General features: G+C 42.1%; 1 protein-coding gene across 1 annotated transcript in view; it reads left to right on the top strand.

Annotated features, from left to right (window-relative positions):
- Positions 1-12,086, top strand: part of LOC134191042 (spectrin alpha chain, non-erythrocytic 1-like) — an 18,397-nt gene extending 6,311 nt beyond the window's left edge. Inside the window, 46 exon segments of the mRNA XM_062659600.1 lie at positions 385-486; positions 563-700; positions 762-872; positions 1,007-1,084; positions 1,147-1,302; positions 1,580-1,722; positions 1,780-1,841; positions 2,039-2,081; positions 2,141-2,210; positions 2,274-2,342; positions 2,402-2,518; positions 3,119-3,298; positions 3,399-3,686; positions 3,747-3,839; positions 3,911-4,324; positions 4,488-4,676; positions 4,870-5,044; positions 5,047-5,165; positions 5,280-5,444; positions 5,610-5,758; positions 5,878-6,073; positions 6,552-6,655; positions 6,715-6,962; positions 7,135-7,319; positions 7,376-7,480; positions 7,537-7,646; positions 7,854-7,952; positions 8,042-8,162; positions 8,226-8,347; positions 8,607-8,739; positions 8,970-9,116; positions 9,284-9,395; positions 9,463-9,539; positions 9,622-9,758; positions 9,825-9,897; positions 9,963-10,079; positions 10,129-10,244; positions 10,297-10,360; positions 10,450-10,562; positions 10,621-10,675; positions 10,735-10,829; positions 10,888-10,989; positions 11,042-11,095; positions 11,162-11,308; positions 11,477-11,630; positions 11,691-12,086. Of these exon segments, the coding sequence (XP_062515584.1) occupies positions 385-486; positions 563-700; positions 762-872; positions 1,007-1,084; positions 1,147-1,302; positions 1,580-1,722; positions 1,780-1,841; positions 2,039-2,081; positions 2,141-2,210; positions 2,274-2,342; positions 2,402-2,518; positions 3,119-3,298; positions 3,399-3,686; positions 3,747-3,839; positions 3,911-4,324; positions 4,488-4,676; positions 4,870-5,044; positions 5,047-5,165; positions 5,280-5,444; positions 5,610-5,758; positions 5,878-6,073; positions 6,552-6,655; positions 6,715-6,962; positions 7,135-7,319; positions 7,376-7,480; positions 7,537-7,646; positions 7,854-7,952; positions 8,042-8,162; positions 8,226-8,347; positions 8,607-8,739; positions 8,970-9,116; positions 9,284-9,395; positions 9,463-9,539; positions 9,622-9,758; positions 9,825-9,897; positions 9,963-10,079; positions 10,129-10,244; positions 10,297-10,360; positions 10,450-10,562; positions 10,621-10,675; positions 10,735-10,829; positions 10,888-10,989; positions 11,042-11,095; positions 11,162-11,308; positions 11,477-11,630; positions 11,691-11,816 (5,973 nt within the window). The 3' untranslated portion in view covers positions 11,817-12,086.
- The last annotated feature ends 505 nt before the right edge of the window (positions 12,087-12,591 follow it).

The raw sequence follows: 12,591 nt of genomic DNA on the forward strand, positions 1-12,591 counted from the left end.
GTGTGTGTGTGTGTGTGTGTGTGTGTGTGTGTGTGTGTGTGTGTGTGTGTGTGTGTGTGTGTGTGTGTGTGTGTGTGTGTGTGTGTGTGTGTGTGTGTGTGTGTGTGTGTGTGTGTGTGTGTGTGTGTGTGTGTGTGTGTGTGTGTGTGTGTGTGTGTGTGTGTGTGTGTGTGTGTGTGTGTGTGTGTGTGTGTGTGTGTGTGTGTGTGTGTGTGTGTGTGTGTGTGTGTGTGTGTGTGTGTGTGTGTGTGTGTGTGTGTGTGTGTGTGTGTGTGTGTGTGTGTGTGTGTGTGTGTGTGTGTGTGTGTTTCCCAAACTGTTTGTCATTTGTGTATGAGCAATTTTAAGTTCCACATTTCATCAGCATCATTTTGTACTTTACAGGGAGAGATTGATGCTCGAGAAGACTTGTTCAAATCAACAACTCACTTCGGCCAAAGTCTTGTTCAAGCTGGCCACTATGCAAATGAAGAAATTAAAGAAAAGGTAGGCAATACAAATATATGTTGCTTTTTATTGTATTTTATGTCATCCTAACTGCTTCTGGTTGTTTTTTGTATAGCTGGTGCAATTAGGTGAAGATAAGGCTACACTGTCTGCACTATGGGAAGATCGCAGGAAGCAATTTGATCAATGCATGGACTTGCAGCTTTTCAAACGGGAGGCAGAACAGAATGAAGCCTGGATGGCGAAACAAGAGGTGGGAAAAGTTAGGTTGACATCAACAGAATACATGCATTTCTGTGTGTTGTGTTGTGTAGACATTTTTGGCTAATGAAGACGTTGGTGACTCATTAGACAGCGTTGAGATTTTAATTAAGAAACACGAGGATTTTGAAAAGTCGCTGGCTGCACATGAAGAAAAGATAAAGGTTGGCTAGCTAGTGATTCCCATATCTGTAATGTACTTCATATCTTGTTGCCAGGCTGTTTGTCAACATAAACAGCTCAGTAACAGTGTGTTGTGTCATGTACACTTTATAGTCTTATCTTCTGCTGTGTGTAGTCTCTTGGTGACTTCGCATTGAAGTTGATTGAAGGTGAACATTATGCAGCTGATGAGATCAAGGCCATCCGCGATGCTGTATGAAAATAGTTTATAGTCGGTGATACACACATTTGTATGCAGCTAATTTCGATGCTTAGATTCTTGATAGACGGAGTGAGCTTCAACAGCAATCAGCTAGACGTCGGACAAGGTTGGAAGACTCAAGACGATTGCAGCAGTTCAATCGTGATGCTGATGAAACTAAAGCTTGGATAAGTGAGAAACTAAAAACGGCTTCAGATGAGTCATACAAAGTAAGGCTGTGCTGTATCCTGTTCAGTTGCATATTTGATGCTCTCATCTTTATAGTCTTATGCAGTTAGGCTGAGATTGTTTCAGCTATTTGTAACTATTGAGTAAGAAGTCAACAGTTTAATGTTGAACCAGCATGCAGATTTATAACTTTTGTTCAATACTATATCAGTTTGTTAACACTCACATAGGTCATTGTTGGTAGATCTGTTTTCTATATATAAAGAGATAATACACGATTGCATTACAACAATATTGTAAACGTCTTTGTCTTCTCAGGATCCAAGTAACCTGCAGGGTAAGTTGCAGAAACACCAGGCATTTGAAGCTGAGGTGACAGCAAATCAAGCCAGAATCGACCAGGTCAAGTCAACTGCGAAGTCATTAATAGCAGATGATCATTATGAATCAGATAGCATACAGTGAGCAAATGAATTGCTCAGACGAAGGTCTGAAGTGGTGACTGGGCTTATGTGTAGGACACGACTAGGTGAACTGGAAGAGCATTGGAAGCTTCTCTCAGATCAGTCTGCAGACAAAGGTATTGTCAACAACGTTTTTCTGTTGTGTAACACACATTCTGTACAAGTAGAATGATATTTAATGGATACATAGGCAGACATAAATAAGATTTTGGGCAGTCAGTGAGACAAACAGGCTATAACATTACCGACATGTCATAATCAGCAGTTGAACTGAATACTCGTCTTCTACAGTTACTAATGGAGTATGTCGTAGGTTTGAAACTAAAAGAAGCTCATCAACAGCAGCAGTTTAATAGGCAAGTGAAACCCATTCTCATCTCTATAAGCACCAAAACCATACAACTGTGTGTTACAGAGGAGTTGAAGATGTTGAAGTGTGGCTGGAAGAAGTAGAAAGCCATCTTGCTTCAGAAGAACTTGGCAAGGTGAACACACCTGAAATAGAATCATCAAGTATTGAAAATTTACTTTGCCAATCTTTTTTTCAGGATCTCACTGGAGTCCAGAACTTGATGAAGAAGCATAATCTTTTAGAAGCAGACGTATTAGCTCATAAAGTACAAAACGGCCGTGACTTGTTTGTTGGTTGCTGTTAGTAGCTGCATGTGGGGTTTAGGATCGTGTTGACTCCATTGAGTCACAGGCTGGCAATTTTGTGAAGGCAGGACACTTTGATGCTCCTGCAATTGAAGCTAAGCAACAGAGTGTTTCACAACGTTACAACAGTCTGAAGGTACAATATGACTAGTGACACCATTCTAACCTAAGTCGATGTGATGTTGGACAGATCGTCTGATAAATGACATACGAATCACTGGAGGACTCTTTTCTGTTTGATATTTGCATGAGTTTGGACGATGGGCAAATAGACAGACACACAGACAGCCTGTCAGGCATAGGCAAACTTGTTGCTGACAGCGACAGAATGACAGACAAGAATTGATGGGTGGATTAGTAGATGGAATGACAAACAGATGGAGGAAGTAACAGATGGATAAAGGTGTTGGTGGAAGAGCGGATCAATAGACTCATTATCTATTTAATAGATGGCCTGGCAATAGCCAAAAATAGGGAGACAGACTGACAGACGGACAGACAGACAGAGTAGACAGTGTTATGTTTGAACACTAACTGTACAGTACCAATAACAATAGCAAGCTTTACAAAACACCTCCAGACGAACAGTTGGGCAGACATCACCTTACTTGGTAACACACAAATTGACTATCGAATGAAACTGGATTTGAATCCAAGCAATTAATGCTTGATCAGATATTGTACAAAGAGACCAGTGAATTCAGTGCTGTGTAAATATGCATTTGTTTGCCTACAGGGCCCTCTATCTGATCGCAAGAAAAAGTTGGACGATTCACATCATCTTCAACAATTATATCGCGATGTTGAAGATGAGGAAACCTGGATCAAAGAAAAAGAACCTATTGCTGCATCGGCCAATCTGGGAAAAGACTTGACAGGTGTTCAGAACCTCCTCAAGAAACATCAAGCTTTACAGGTGGATACAAAGTCATAGCTTTGTGCTTGGTTGCATGATGAACTGATTGGTCGTGTTGTCGGTGCTTTGTATTGGTAACTGTGGTTGTGTTTTGTACTAGACTGAATTGAGTGGTCATGAGGGAAGGATCAGAGCAGTGTGTGAGACTGCAGATGTTATGATAAAATCTCATCATTACGCCTCTGATGACATCCGCGAAAAAATAGCTGAACTGAATGAAAAATGGAAATCTCTCAAAAACAAGGCGGCAACCAGAAAGACGGATTTGGATGATGCTCTCCAGGCTCAGCAGTATTATGCTGATGCAAACGAGGCTGAAGTGTGGATGAAGGAGAAAGAACCAGCCGCTACCAGCACAGACTATGGGAAGGATGAAGACAGTGCACAAGTAAGCATCGATAGATGCATGGGTTACGCTTGCTGCCTTACCTAGTGAGCTGTGTTTCAGGCACTTCTGAAAAAGCATGAAGCTTTGATGGCAGATATTGATGCGTATGGAACAACAATAGCTGGACTAGACGATGCGAGCCACCAATGCAAGGTTAGGATCTTTGATGAGTATGGACGAGATACTAAAACATGCTTAAATAATCACTTTTTGTGTGTTTTTAGCAGGGAGCTGGTCAAACATCAAGTGAACCAGCTGCCGCTGGGAAAGAGTATGTAATGGCAATGTACGACTACAAGGAGAAAAGTCCTCGTGAAGTATCCATGAAGAAAGGGGATGTGCTCACTCTTCTTAACTCTGGCAACAAAGACTGGTGGAAAGTGGAAGTAAATGACAGACAAGGTTTTGTACCAGCTGCGTACGTGAAGAAGACAACACCTCCAATTTCTGCTGCATCATCTGGTGGTTTGGATATGCCTGATGGTGATAGTGTTGCAATGAGGCAGAAGGTGATTGATGGGAAGTATGAAAGATTGAAGAAAGCAGTTGATGCTAGAAGACGGAAACTGCAAGAGAGTGTTAAGCGACATGTGTTGAGTCGGGAGGTCAATGAATTAGAATCTTGGATAAATGACAAGGTGAAGCACTAGCCTTAACTATTTCTTGACTTGTGATGCACATTTCAAGTTATGCAAATTAGTTTGTGTATGAGTGTGTGTGTGTGTGTGTGTGTGTGTGTGTGTGTGTGTGTGCACATGTGCGTGTGTGTGTGTGATTGTTTTTAGCTACATTTGTGGTTAGGAAGCAGTTGCTGGTTCAGATGAGCTGGGCAAAGATCTAGAACATGTGGAAGTGTTGAAAAAAAAGTTTGATGACTTCCAGAAAGATCTTGCTGCAAATGAGACTCGTGTTGATGGTGTCAATTCAATGGCACAGAAGCTGTTGGAAGAAGGCCACTCAGAAGCACCAGCCATAATGCAGCAAATTGAGGTACTATTTGTTTGCTTGAATATGTTTGGATCTGTGTCAATTTATTGGTGTGTGTCTGTCTACGTTCATGTGCTTGCTGTTCACAGGTGGCAAGTGTGACAATTTGTATGCGTTTTTATGTTACAGTCTTTCTTTGTCTTTGTTAACAATGCATTTTTGTCTATACTTGCAAAATAATGTGGGTGTTACACAGAATTTGAACTCACGCTGGGGAACTTTGCAAGAACTGTCAGACAGGAGGAAAGGTAATCTGGACGGCTCTCATGAGATCCAGAAGTTCAACAGAGATGCAGATGAAACAAAAGCTTGGATCAGCGAGAAAGACACCGCTTTATCATCTGACGACTACGAGCTAGATTACCATCTTTGTAGGTGAAAACTCTGAATGGTGACGCTGCGAGACTAGTGGGCGTCCATCCCGGATCTGCTAATGCCATCAAAGCCAAACAGGCTGAGATTGCGAACGTGTGGACAAATTTGAAGGGCAAGGTGTGTCTTTTTATCACCAATTGGATTAACAGTAGATGCATGATAGTTTAGATTCGTCCGGCTGTATCTCTTTTTGTATTATAGTGCATTGGCTTACGTTTTCTTCGTGTTTAGGCTGCGACAAGGAAAAAGAAATTGGATCATTCGTATGACTTTCAGCGTTTCCTGGTTGATTATCGTGATCTCATGTCTTGGGTGAATGGAATCAATGCGTTAGTGTCATCAGATGAGCTTGCCAAAGATGTCGGTAGTGCTGAAGCTCTACTAGAGAGACATCAGGTAAAACGGTAGAGATGTAGCACTCTGCTGCTAGTTGCTCATTTTGTAGCAATTTAGTCTTTGCTTGTTTGCAAGTTTCTTTCTTAATTTTGAGTATTGTGTCTGTGATTGGCTGTGAAAATGGAACGTAGTTTTATAGTTGTAATTTATTGTGATTTGTTGCAGGAACATCGAGCTGAAATTGATGCTCATGGACCAAGCTTTCAGACTTTTGAGTCGTTTGGCGTGCAGTTGTTGGGATATGGTCACTACATGCAGCCTGAAATTCAAGAGAAACTCGACAGCATCAAGGCTGAACGGGAAGCGCTAGAAAAGTGAGACGGAGCACCAGTGCACTGATTTTTCTGTACACGTGCTTGCTCATCCGCATATGCGTGCACGCACGCATACACCCCCACTGTGTTTGTTGTTTTTGACATTTTGTTGGACGTAGGGCATGGCATGGCAGGAAGAATCGCTTGGATCAGTGTTTGGAGTTGCAGCTTTTTAATCGAGAGGCAGAACAGGCTGAGGCATGGATGGCGCAACGTGAAGCTTTTCTTGCAAGTGAAGACGTTGGTAAGTCGTTGGACGGAGTCGAGGCACTCATCAAGAAGCATGAAGACTTCGACAAGTCAATAGTGACACAGGTACAATAATGTACATACATTTTTTTGTTACAAGAGCCCCTAAGGCCCAGGTTAGATACTGCTAAGCACTTGCTACAATACTTTTACAACCTAACACTATCAGTAGTCACTATATGTCACTATGTACTTCAACTTGCTGCTTGGACAGAACTGACTCTCCGGAGAGAGAGAGGCAATTGTATGTTAGTTCCTTGCCCAAGGGAACTTATGTATGTGGCCCTCCCGCACTTGAACTCTGACCCAAAGGTCCCGGATGTTGCCAATCTCCAACTGCACACTCTAACCAATTGAGCCACATACATACATACATACATACATACAGACTGATAGACAGACAGGCAGATGGACAGACAGATGGAGACACGGATGCTTGCATGCAGTGTATGTAGATGCACGAAGCGAAATGTCTTAGAAATTTGCATTTACAGTATTAGTATCTTGCCATCTAAAGTCTTATTTCTCTATGTGGTTTTCATAGGAAGAGAAAATTGCTCAGCTGCAGGAGTTTGCCAACCAACTTATTCAGGCACGTCACTATGATGCTCCTGCCATAGCTGAAAGAAGAGCAGCTGTTCTGCAGCGGTATGTCAATTGTCATGGCAGCAATTGGTGCATCACAGTACTTGATGATGTTGTTGTAGGTGGTCGACTCTAAAGTCAACTTTAAATCAACGACGCTCCAAGTTGGGTGAATCTCAGTCGCTTCAACAGTTCCAGAGAGAAGCCGAAGAAGCAGAGGCATGGATTGCCGAGAAGATGCACATTACTTCTGATGAGTCATACAAAGACCCTACAAACTTGCAAGGCAAACTGCAGAAACACCAGGCATTTGAAGCTGAAGTGTCTGCTAATGAAGAGAGAATTTTTGGGGTCATGAACATGGGACAAGGTTGGCATTTTCTCTAACTCTGACTGTGATTTATTTGCCTATGTGTAACTCTGCAATGTTGTCCATCTGTCTGTTTATGTGTTTGTATACTTGTCTACATGTGTCTGCCTGCTTGTTTGAAATGTGTTCTTTGTCCGTTTTTGTAGTGTTTAAAGTTTTTTGTTGTTCAAAGGTTTAATTGACACTCGCCAGTGTGCTGGAAGTGAGAAGGCTGTTGAAGATCACATCGCCAGTCTTCAAGAGCAATGGGATGAACTGCTTGCCAAATTGGGTGAGAAAAGCCAGAAACTCAAAGAAGCCAATCAACAACAGCAGTTCAACACAAGTGTGAAAGACCTTGACTACTGGCTAGGAGAAGTGAGTTCTCATACTGCAGTGGTAGCACGTGATTGTTTCTAAATCTGTTGATGTAGACGGAAGCCCTGCTGTCATCTGAGGACACAGGAACGGATCTCCCCGGCGTGCAGAACTTACTGAAAAAACATCAATTGGTGGAAGCTGAGATTGCTGCACACGAGGTGTTTGTGTTCTGTTTGTGTGTATGGGTAGGCTGTTGTTTTAAGTCTTTGTGTAGGATCGTATTCGTGATCTCAATTCTCAAGCTGACCAGTTTGTTAGCGGAGGCCATTTTGATGCTCCTAGCATACGGGAGAAGCAGGCAGCTACTAATAAACGCTATGAACGGTTAGGAAATGTTGTAGGAGTTTGTGTGTGCTTCTGTGTACATCATTTATGTGGACATACATACATACATACAATAAAAAGATAGGTACATTTTAGTTTCGAGTTTTATTTGTTCTGTGTATTGTTGTTTGTTGTGATGATTATGACATGTCACAAACGTGGTTGTGTTATAGCTTGTGCAATTTGATGATATGGCTGTGCTTGTAGAGTGAAAGAACTGGCTGGTGTGAGACGTGGGAAACTGAATGCCTCCAACACGCTACAGCAGTTTTTCAGAGACGTGGATGACGAGGAGTCTTGGATGAAGTATGATTACATGTCAACCTTAGATAGACACTTGTGTGCATGAGTGGCACCTGCTTCTGCTATTGTGATTGTCATTTTGTGTGTTAAAGGGAGAAGAAACTGCTGACTGGTTCTGATGATTATGGGAAAGACCTAACGGGCGTACAGAACCTTATCAAGAAGCACCAACGACTACAGGCCGAGTTAGATGGTCATCAGCCGAGAATAGCAGTGAGGAAACATGCAATGTTGGAGACTGGTTTTGTGTTTGATTTGTGTGTGTTGTTCTGGCAGTCTGTGTGTGAGAATGGACAGAGGTTGATGCAAGCTAATCCGTCATCTTCAGCTCGAATTAAGTCCAGATGTGATGAACTAGAAAAGCAGTGGAAAGAGCTTCGAGATCTCTCTACAGCCAGGTGTGCATATAAATTGATCTTGATAAACTTGCACAATCTCTTGATCTGTTGTGTGTGTGTGTGTGTGTGTGTGTGTGTGTGTGTGTGTGTGTGTGTGTGTGTGTGTGTGTGTGTGTGTGTGTGTGTGTGTGTGTGTGTGCATGCACGTACATATGCACCTCCTTACCTGCATTTAGCGTAAAACCAAAACATTAATTTTTGTAACAATAATCTTGTAGCTTAGGTTTGTACTCTCTGTTTGAGTGACTGTGTGTGGTAGACATAGCAAGCTGGAAGACTCGTTGGCATTTCAGCAGTTTAGTGCCACTTTGGATGAAGAAGAGTCTTGGATTAATGAAAAGCATGCAGTTGTGTCCAGTGAAGATGTCGGAGACACACTTGCTGCTGTCCAAGTATGTGCACACATGCACGAGCGTGCACGTGCATGCGTGCGCTCGCGCACACACACACACACACACACACACACACACGCACACACACACACATGCCCACACACACACACACACACACACACACACACACATGCACACACACGTGCACACACGCACGTGCGCGCGCACACACACACACACACACACACACACACACACACACACATCTGAGCAATTGTTGTGTTCTGCAGGGATTATTGAAGAAGCACGATGTATTTGAAACTGATTTGGCTGTCCACAAGGATCGAGCAAATGACATTGACTTAGAAGGACAGCAGTTGGTCAAACATGGTAACTACCAAGCCAGTAACATTAAACAGCGAACAGCTGGCATGAAGGTAATGTTACCTCTACCGAATCAAAAGTGTGGTGGTGTACTTACAGTGCATCACTGTTGTTGGTTTTGTCATCCCTTCTTTTCAATGTCTGTCTGTCTCTGTCTGTATCACATATCATTTCTATCATATTTGAAGACCCACTATGCTAATTTGTATGTTGTTCTTAGACAAAAGCTGTCAGCTTGGAACAGGCGGCTGCTGCACGGAAAACAAAGTTGAATGACAACTGGGTGTTTCTCCAGTTCAACTGGAAAGCGGATGTGGTTGAATCATGGATATGTGAGACAGATAGCGTGGCAAAGTGTACCACGTTTCATTGTTACATAATATTATACTCTTGTGATAGCTGACAAGGAACCACATGTGAAATCAGAAGACTTTGGAAAAGACTTGACTTCTGTTCAGACTCTCTTCACAAAACAGGTGAGTCAGGACTTTCCTTGTGTGCAGCACATAGCCAACATATGGCCTACAGTCATGTCATGTGTAATGTTTGTGTTTGCAGGAAAACTTTGATGCCGGTTTGCAGACTTTTTCGCAAGAAGGTATCCACAATCTGACTGCACTGCAGGAGGAGCTTGTAGCTGCTAAACATGCACAATCTAGAGCAATCAAACAGAGACACGCCGACGTTATCAAGAGGTATGTACGGTTTAGTGCTCGCTATCTTTTGTTTTCTGTAATTCTTGTGTCTGTGTTGTACTGTAGATGGGAAAAACTTAGAAGAGACTCAGAAGCAAGAAAGGGAAAGCTGCTGCGATCACAAGAGCAGTTCAAAAAGGTACAGTATACTGATCAATTAATATCACATACAGTAACTCTTTTCATACTCCATCTTCTTTACAGGTTGAAGAATTGTTTCTAGTGTTTGCCAAGAAAGCATCAGCTTTCAACAGCTGGTTCGAAAATGCAGAAGAAGATCTTACTGATCCAGTTCGGTGTCATTCGGTTGAAGAGATTAAGGTATGCATGACGTACTTGGTTTTGCAGCCATTGTAATTGGCCTGCGCAGGGATTAAAAGATGCCCATACTCAATTTTTGGCCTCGCTCTCACAAGCAAGAGCAGACTACAAACAACTAGCTGCACTTGATAAACAAATCAAGAGCTACAACGTGACAGCAAATCCGTAAGCTGTTCTTTGTTTTCTATGTTTCTGTAAAGAAAATATCATACAACAGATACACCTGGTTCACAATGGAAGCTTTGGATGACACGTGGGAGAATCTCCAGAAGATCATAAAGGTTAGTTCTAGCAATGGGGTTCCATCTAAGAGTGCTTTTTTGCACTTGTATTATACGTATAATGCTTTGTTGCCTCTTGTTCTATGTAGGAACGTGAGGTGGAACTTGCAAAAGAAACTCAACGGCAAGACAAGAATGACGAGCTTAGAAAGATATTTGCTCAACATGCTAACGCTTTCCACACATGGGTAGCACAGACAAGGTGCACATTCAATTACAAGCACCTTGTATTAAACACTGATTGCCGCTCTTTTTCACAGAGCTCTGATGGTCGAAGGAGTTGGCTCGCTGGAAGATCAACTAGACTTAGTAAAGGTATGAACTATAAGCCACCAATGTCGAGGTTCATCTTGCTAGGCATCTTCTATGAATAGCAAAAGTCGGCAGAAGTTCGTTCCAGGAAGGACAATTTGAAAAGAACAGAGGAAGTCGGCGCTCAGATGGAAGAAGCGCTCATTCTAGATAACAGGTTTACACAGTTTGTGTGCATTGCCGTGTGTAGTCTCTTAATGATTGTTTGTGCGCAGATACACAGAGCACACAGCATTGGGTCTTGCACAGCAATGGGATCAACTTGATCAACTGGGCATGCGTATGCAGCATCATCTTGAGCAGCAAATACAGGCCAAGTAATACAAAATCGCCTTCTTCTGCTCATGAATTCAATTTGCTTTGTTGTAGGAACATGACAGGAGTTTCTGAGGAACAATTAAAAGAATTCAGTTTGAATTTCAAGTCAGTCAGATTTACTCGAGTTACGATTTTGTAGTCATAGTATAGGTAACCACTCGGTTGTTGTAGGCATTTCGACAAAGATGACTCTGGTCGTCTGGATCATCAGGAATTCAAATCCTGTCTTCGTTCGTTAGGCTACGATCTTCCAGTCGTAGAAGATGGAGAGCCAGATCCAGAGTTTGAATCAATTTTGATGCAAGTTGATCCTAACAGGTATGAATTAGTAGAGGTCGATACTATACGACAGACAGTCGAACTCACTAATTTCGCGACTGTGTGGGAGTGTTATACTACACTACACTATGACAGACATACAGACAGATGATCAAGAGGCATACGTAGTAGGCAGATGATGATGCTTATTGGAGATCGATTGTGAAGGGATGGCGCAGTGTCAATGTCAGAATACATGGCATTCATGATTAGCCGCGAGACTGAGAACGTCGAATCTCGAGACGAGATCGAAGTCGCTTTTAAAGCTCTAGCAAGTAGTGACCGAGATAGACCATACGTTACAGAAACAGAGCTCTACCAGGTATCTCACTCTTACCTCACTAATTTACAACACTACAACAAACTTTGTGCTCTGTTTTAGTCATTACCACGAGAGCAAGTCGAATATCTCATAAGTCGGATGCCAAACTACGTAGATGGTGCGGGTCAACGTGTTCCGGGAGCATACGACTACGTGGCTTTCACCAAAATGATGTTTGCCAGCTAACGGATTACCTCACTCACATACTCATACAACGACTCAATAACATAACAGACTCGCAATTACTATTGCTCTCGTTTCTACATTTGAACCTTTTTTCTGATTTCTTCAGTTTTACAGACACACATGCACATGCACTGTGCTGACTGTGATCATGCAGACATCGTAATGTGGCATCAACTGTTTAGTCTGTTAGTCTGTGAATTATTTTTGTGTTAAATACCTGATAGCACTCGTGGTATCATCGTATTATAAGGAAGATGGCAACAAGTTTCCTAAAGATTGCTTATGGAACTTGTTCCTAGTTTAGTTTCAAGGGCTACTAAATGAGGATAAAGGTCACCACTGCACCCAAAAGCAATGAGACTGAGCAATGTAATACTGTAAATCAGTAAATTTTCGTATGTTATTTAATTTTGTAAATTTTATAAATTGCAAGGAATTACTAACTTAAATTGCTTGCTAAGTTTTGTAGCCCAAACATCCATGAACATTTTGTAGCCCAAATATCCATGCGGATGCATATACAACGCTGTTTTCATTGTTTGGGTTGGGCAGAAACGGCTGTCTCGGCTTGAGGTAGTGTCCTGTCAACGAATTGACTTTGCAAGCCAAGAAATCAGAGACATATTGACAATGAAGTAGGTAGGCACCAGGGAAATTTACACAAACGTTTATTTCTTATGAAAGAGAGTTTGCAACAGTTTACAAACTTTTTTACTTTATACGAAAATTTATTGCTTTACAGTATATAGAACTTCTGGGTCACGAGGTAAGGTCA

This window comes from Corticium candelabrum, chromosome 15, assembly GCF_963422355.1.
Source record: "Corticium candelabrum chromosome 15, ooCorCand1.1, whole genome shotgun sequence".
NCBI lineage: Eukaryota > Metazoa > Porifera > Homoscleromorpha > Homosclerophorida > Plakinidae > Corticium > Corticium candelabrum.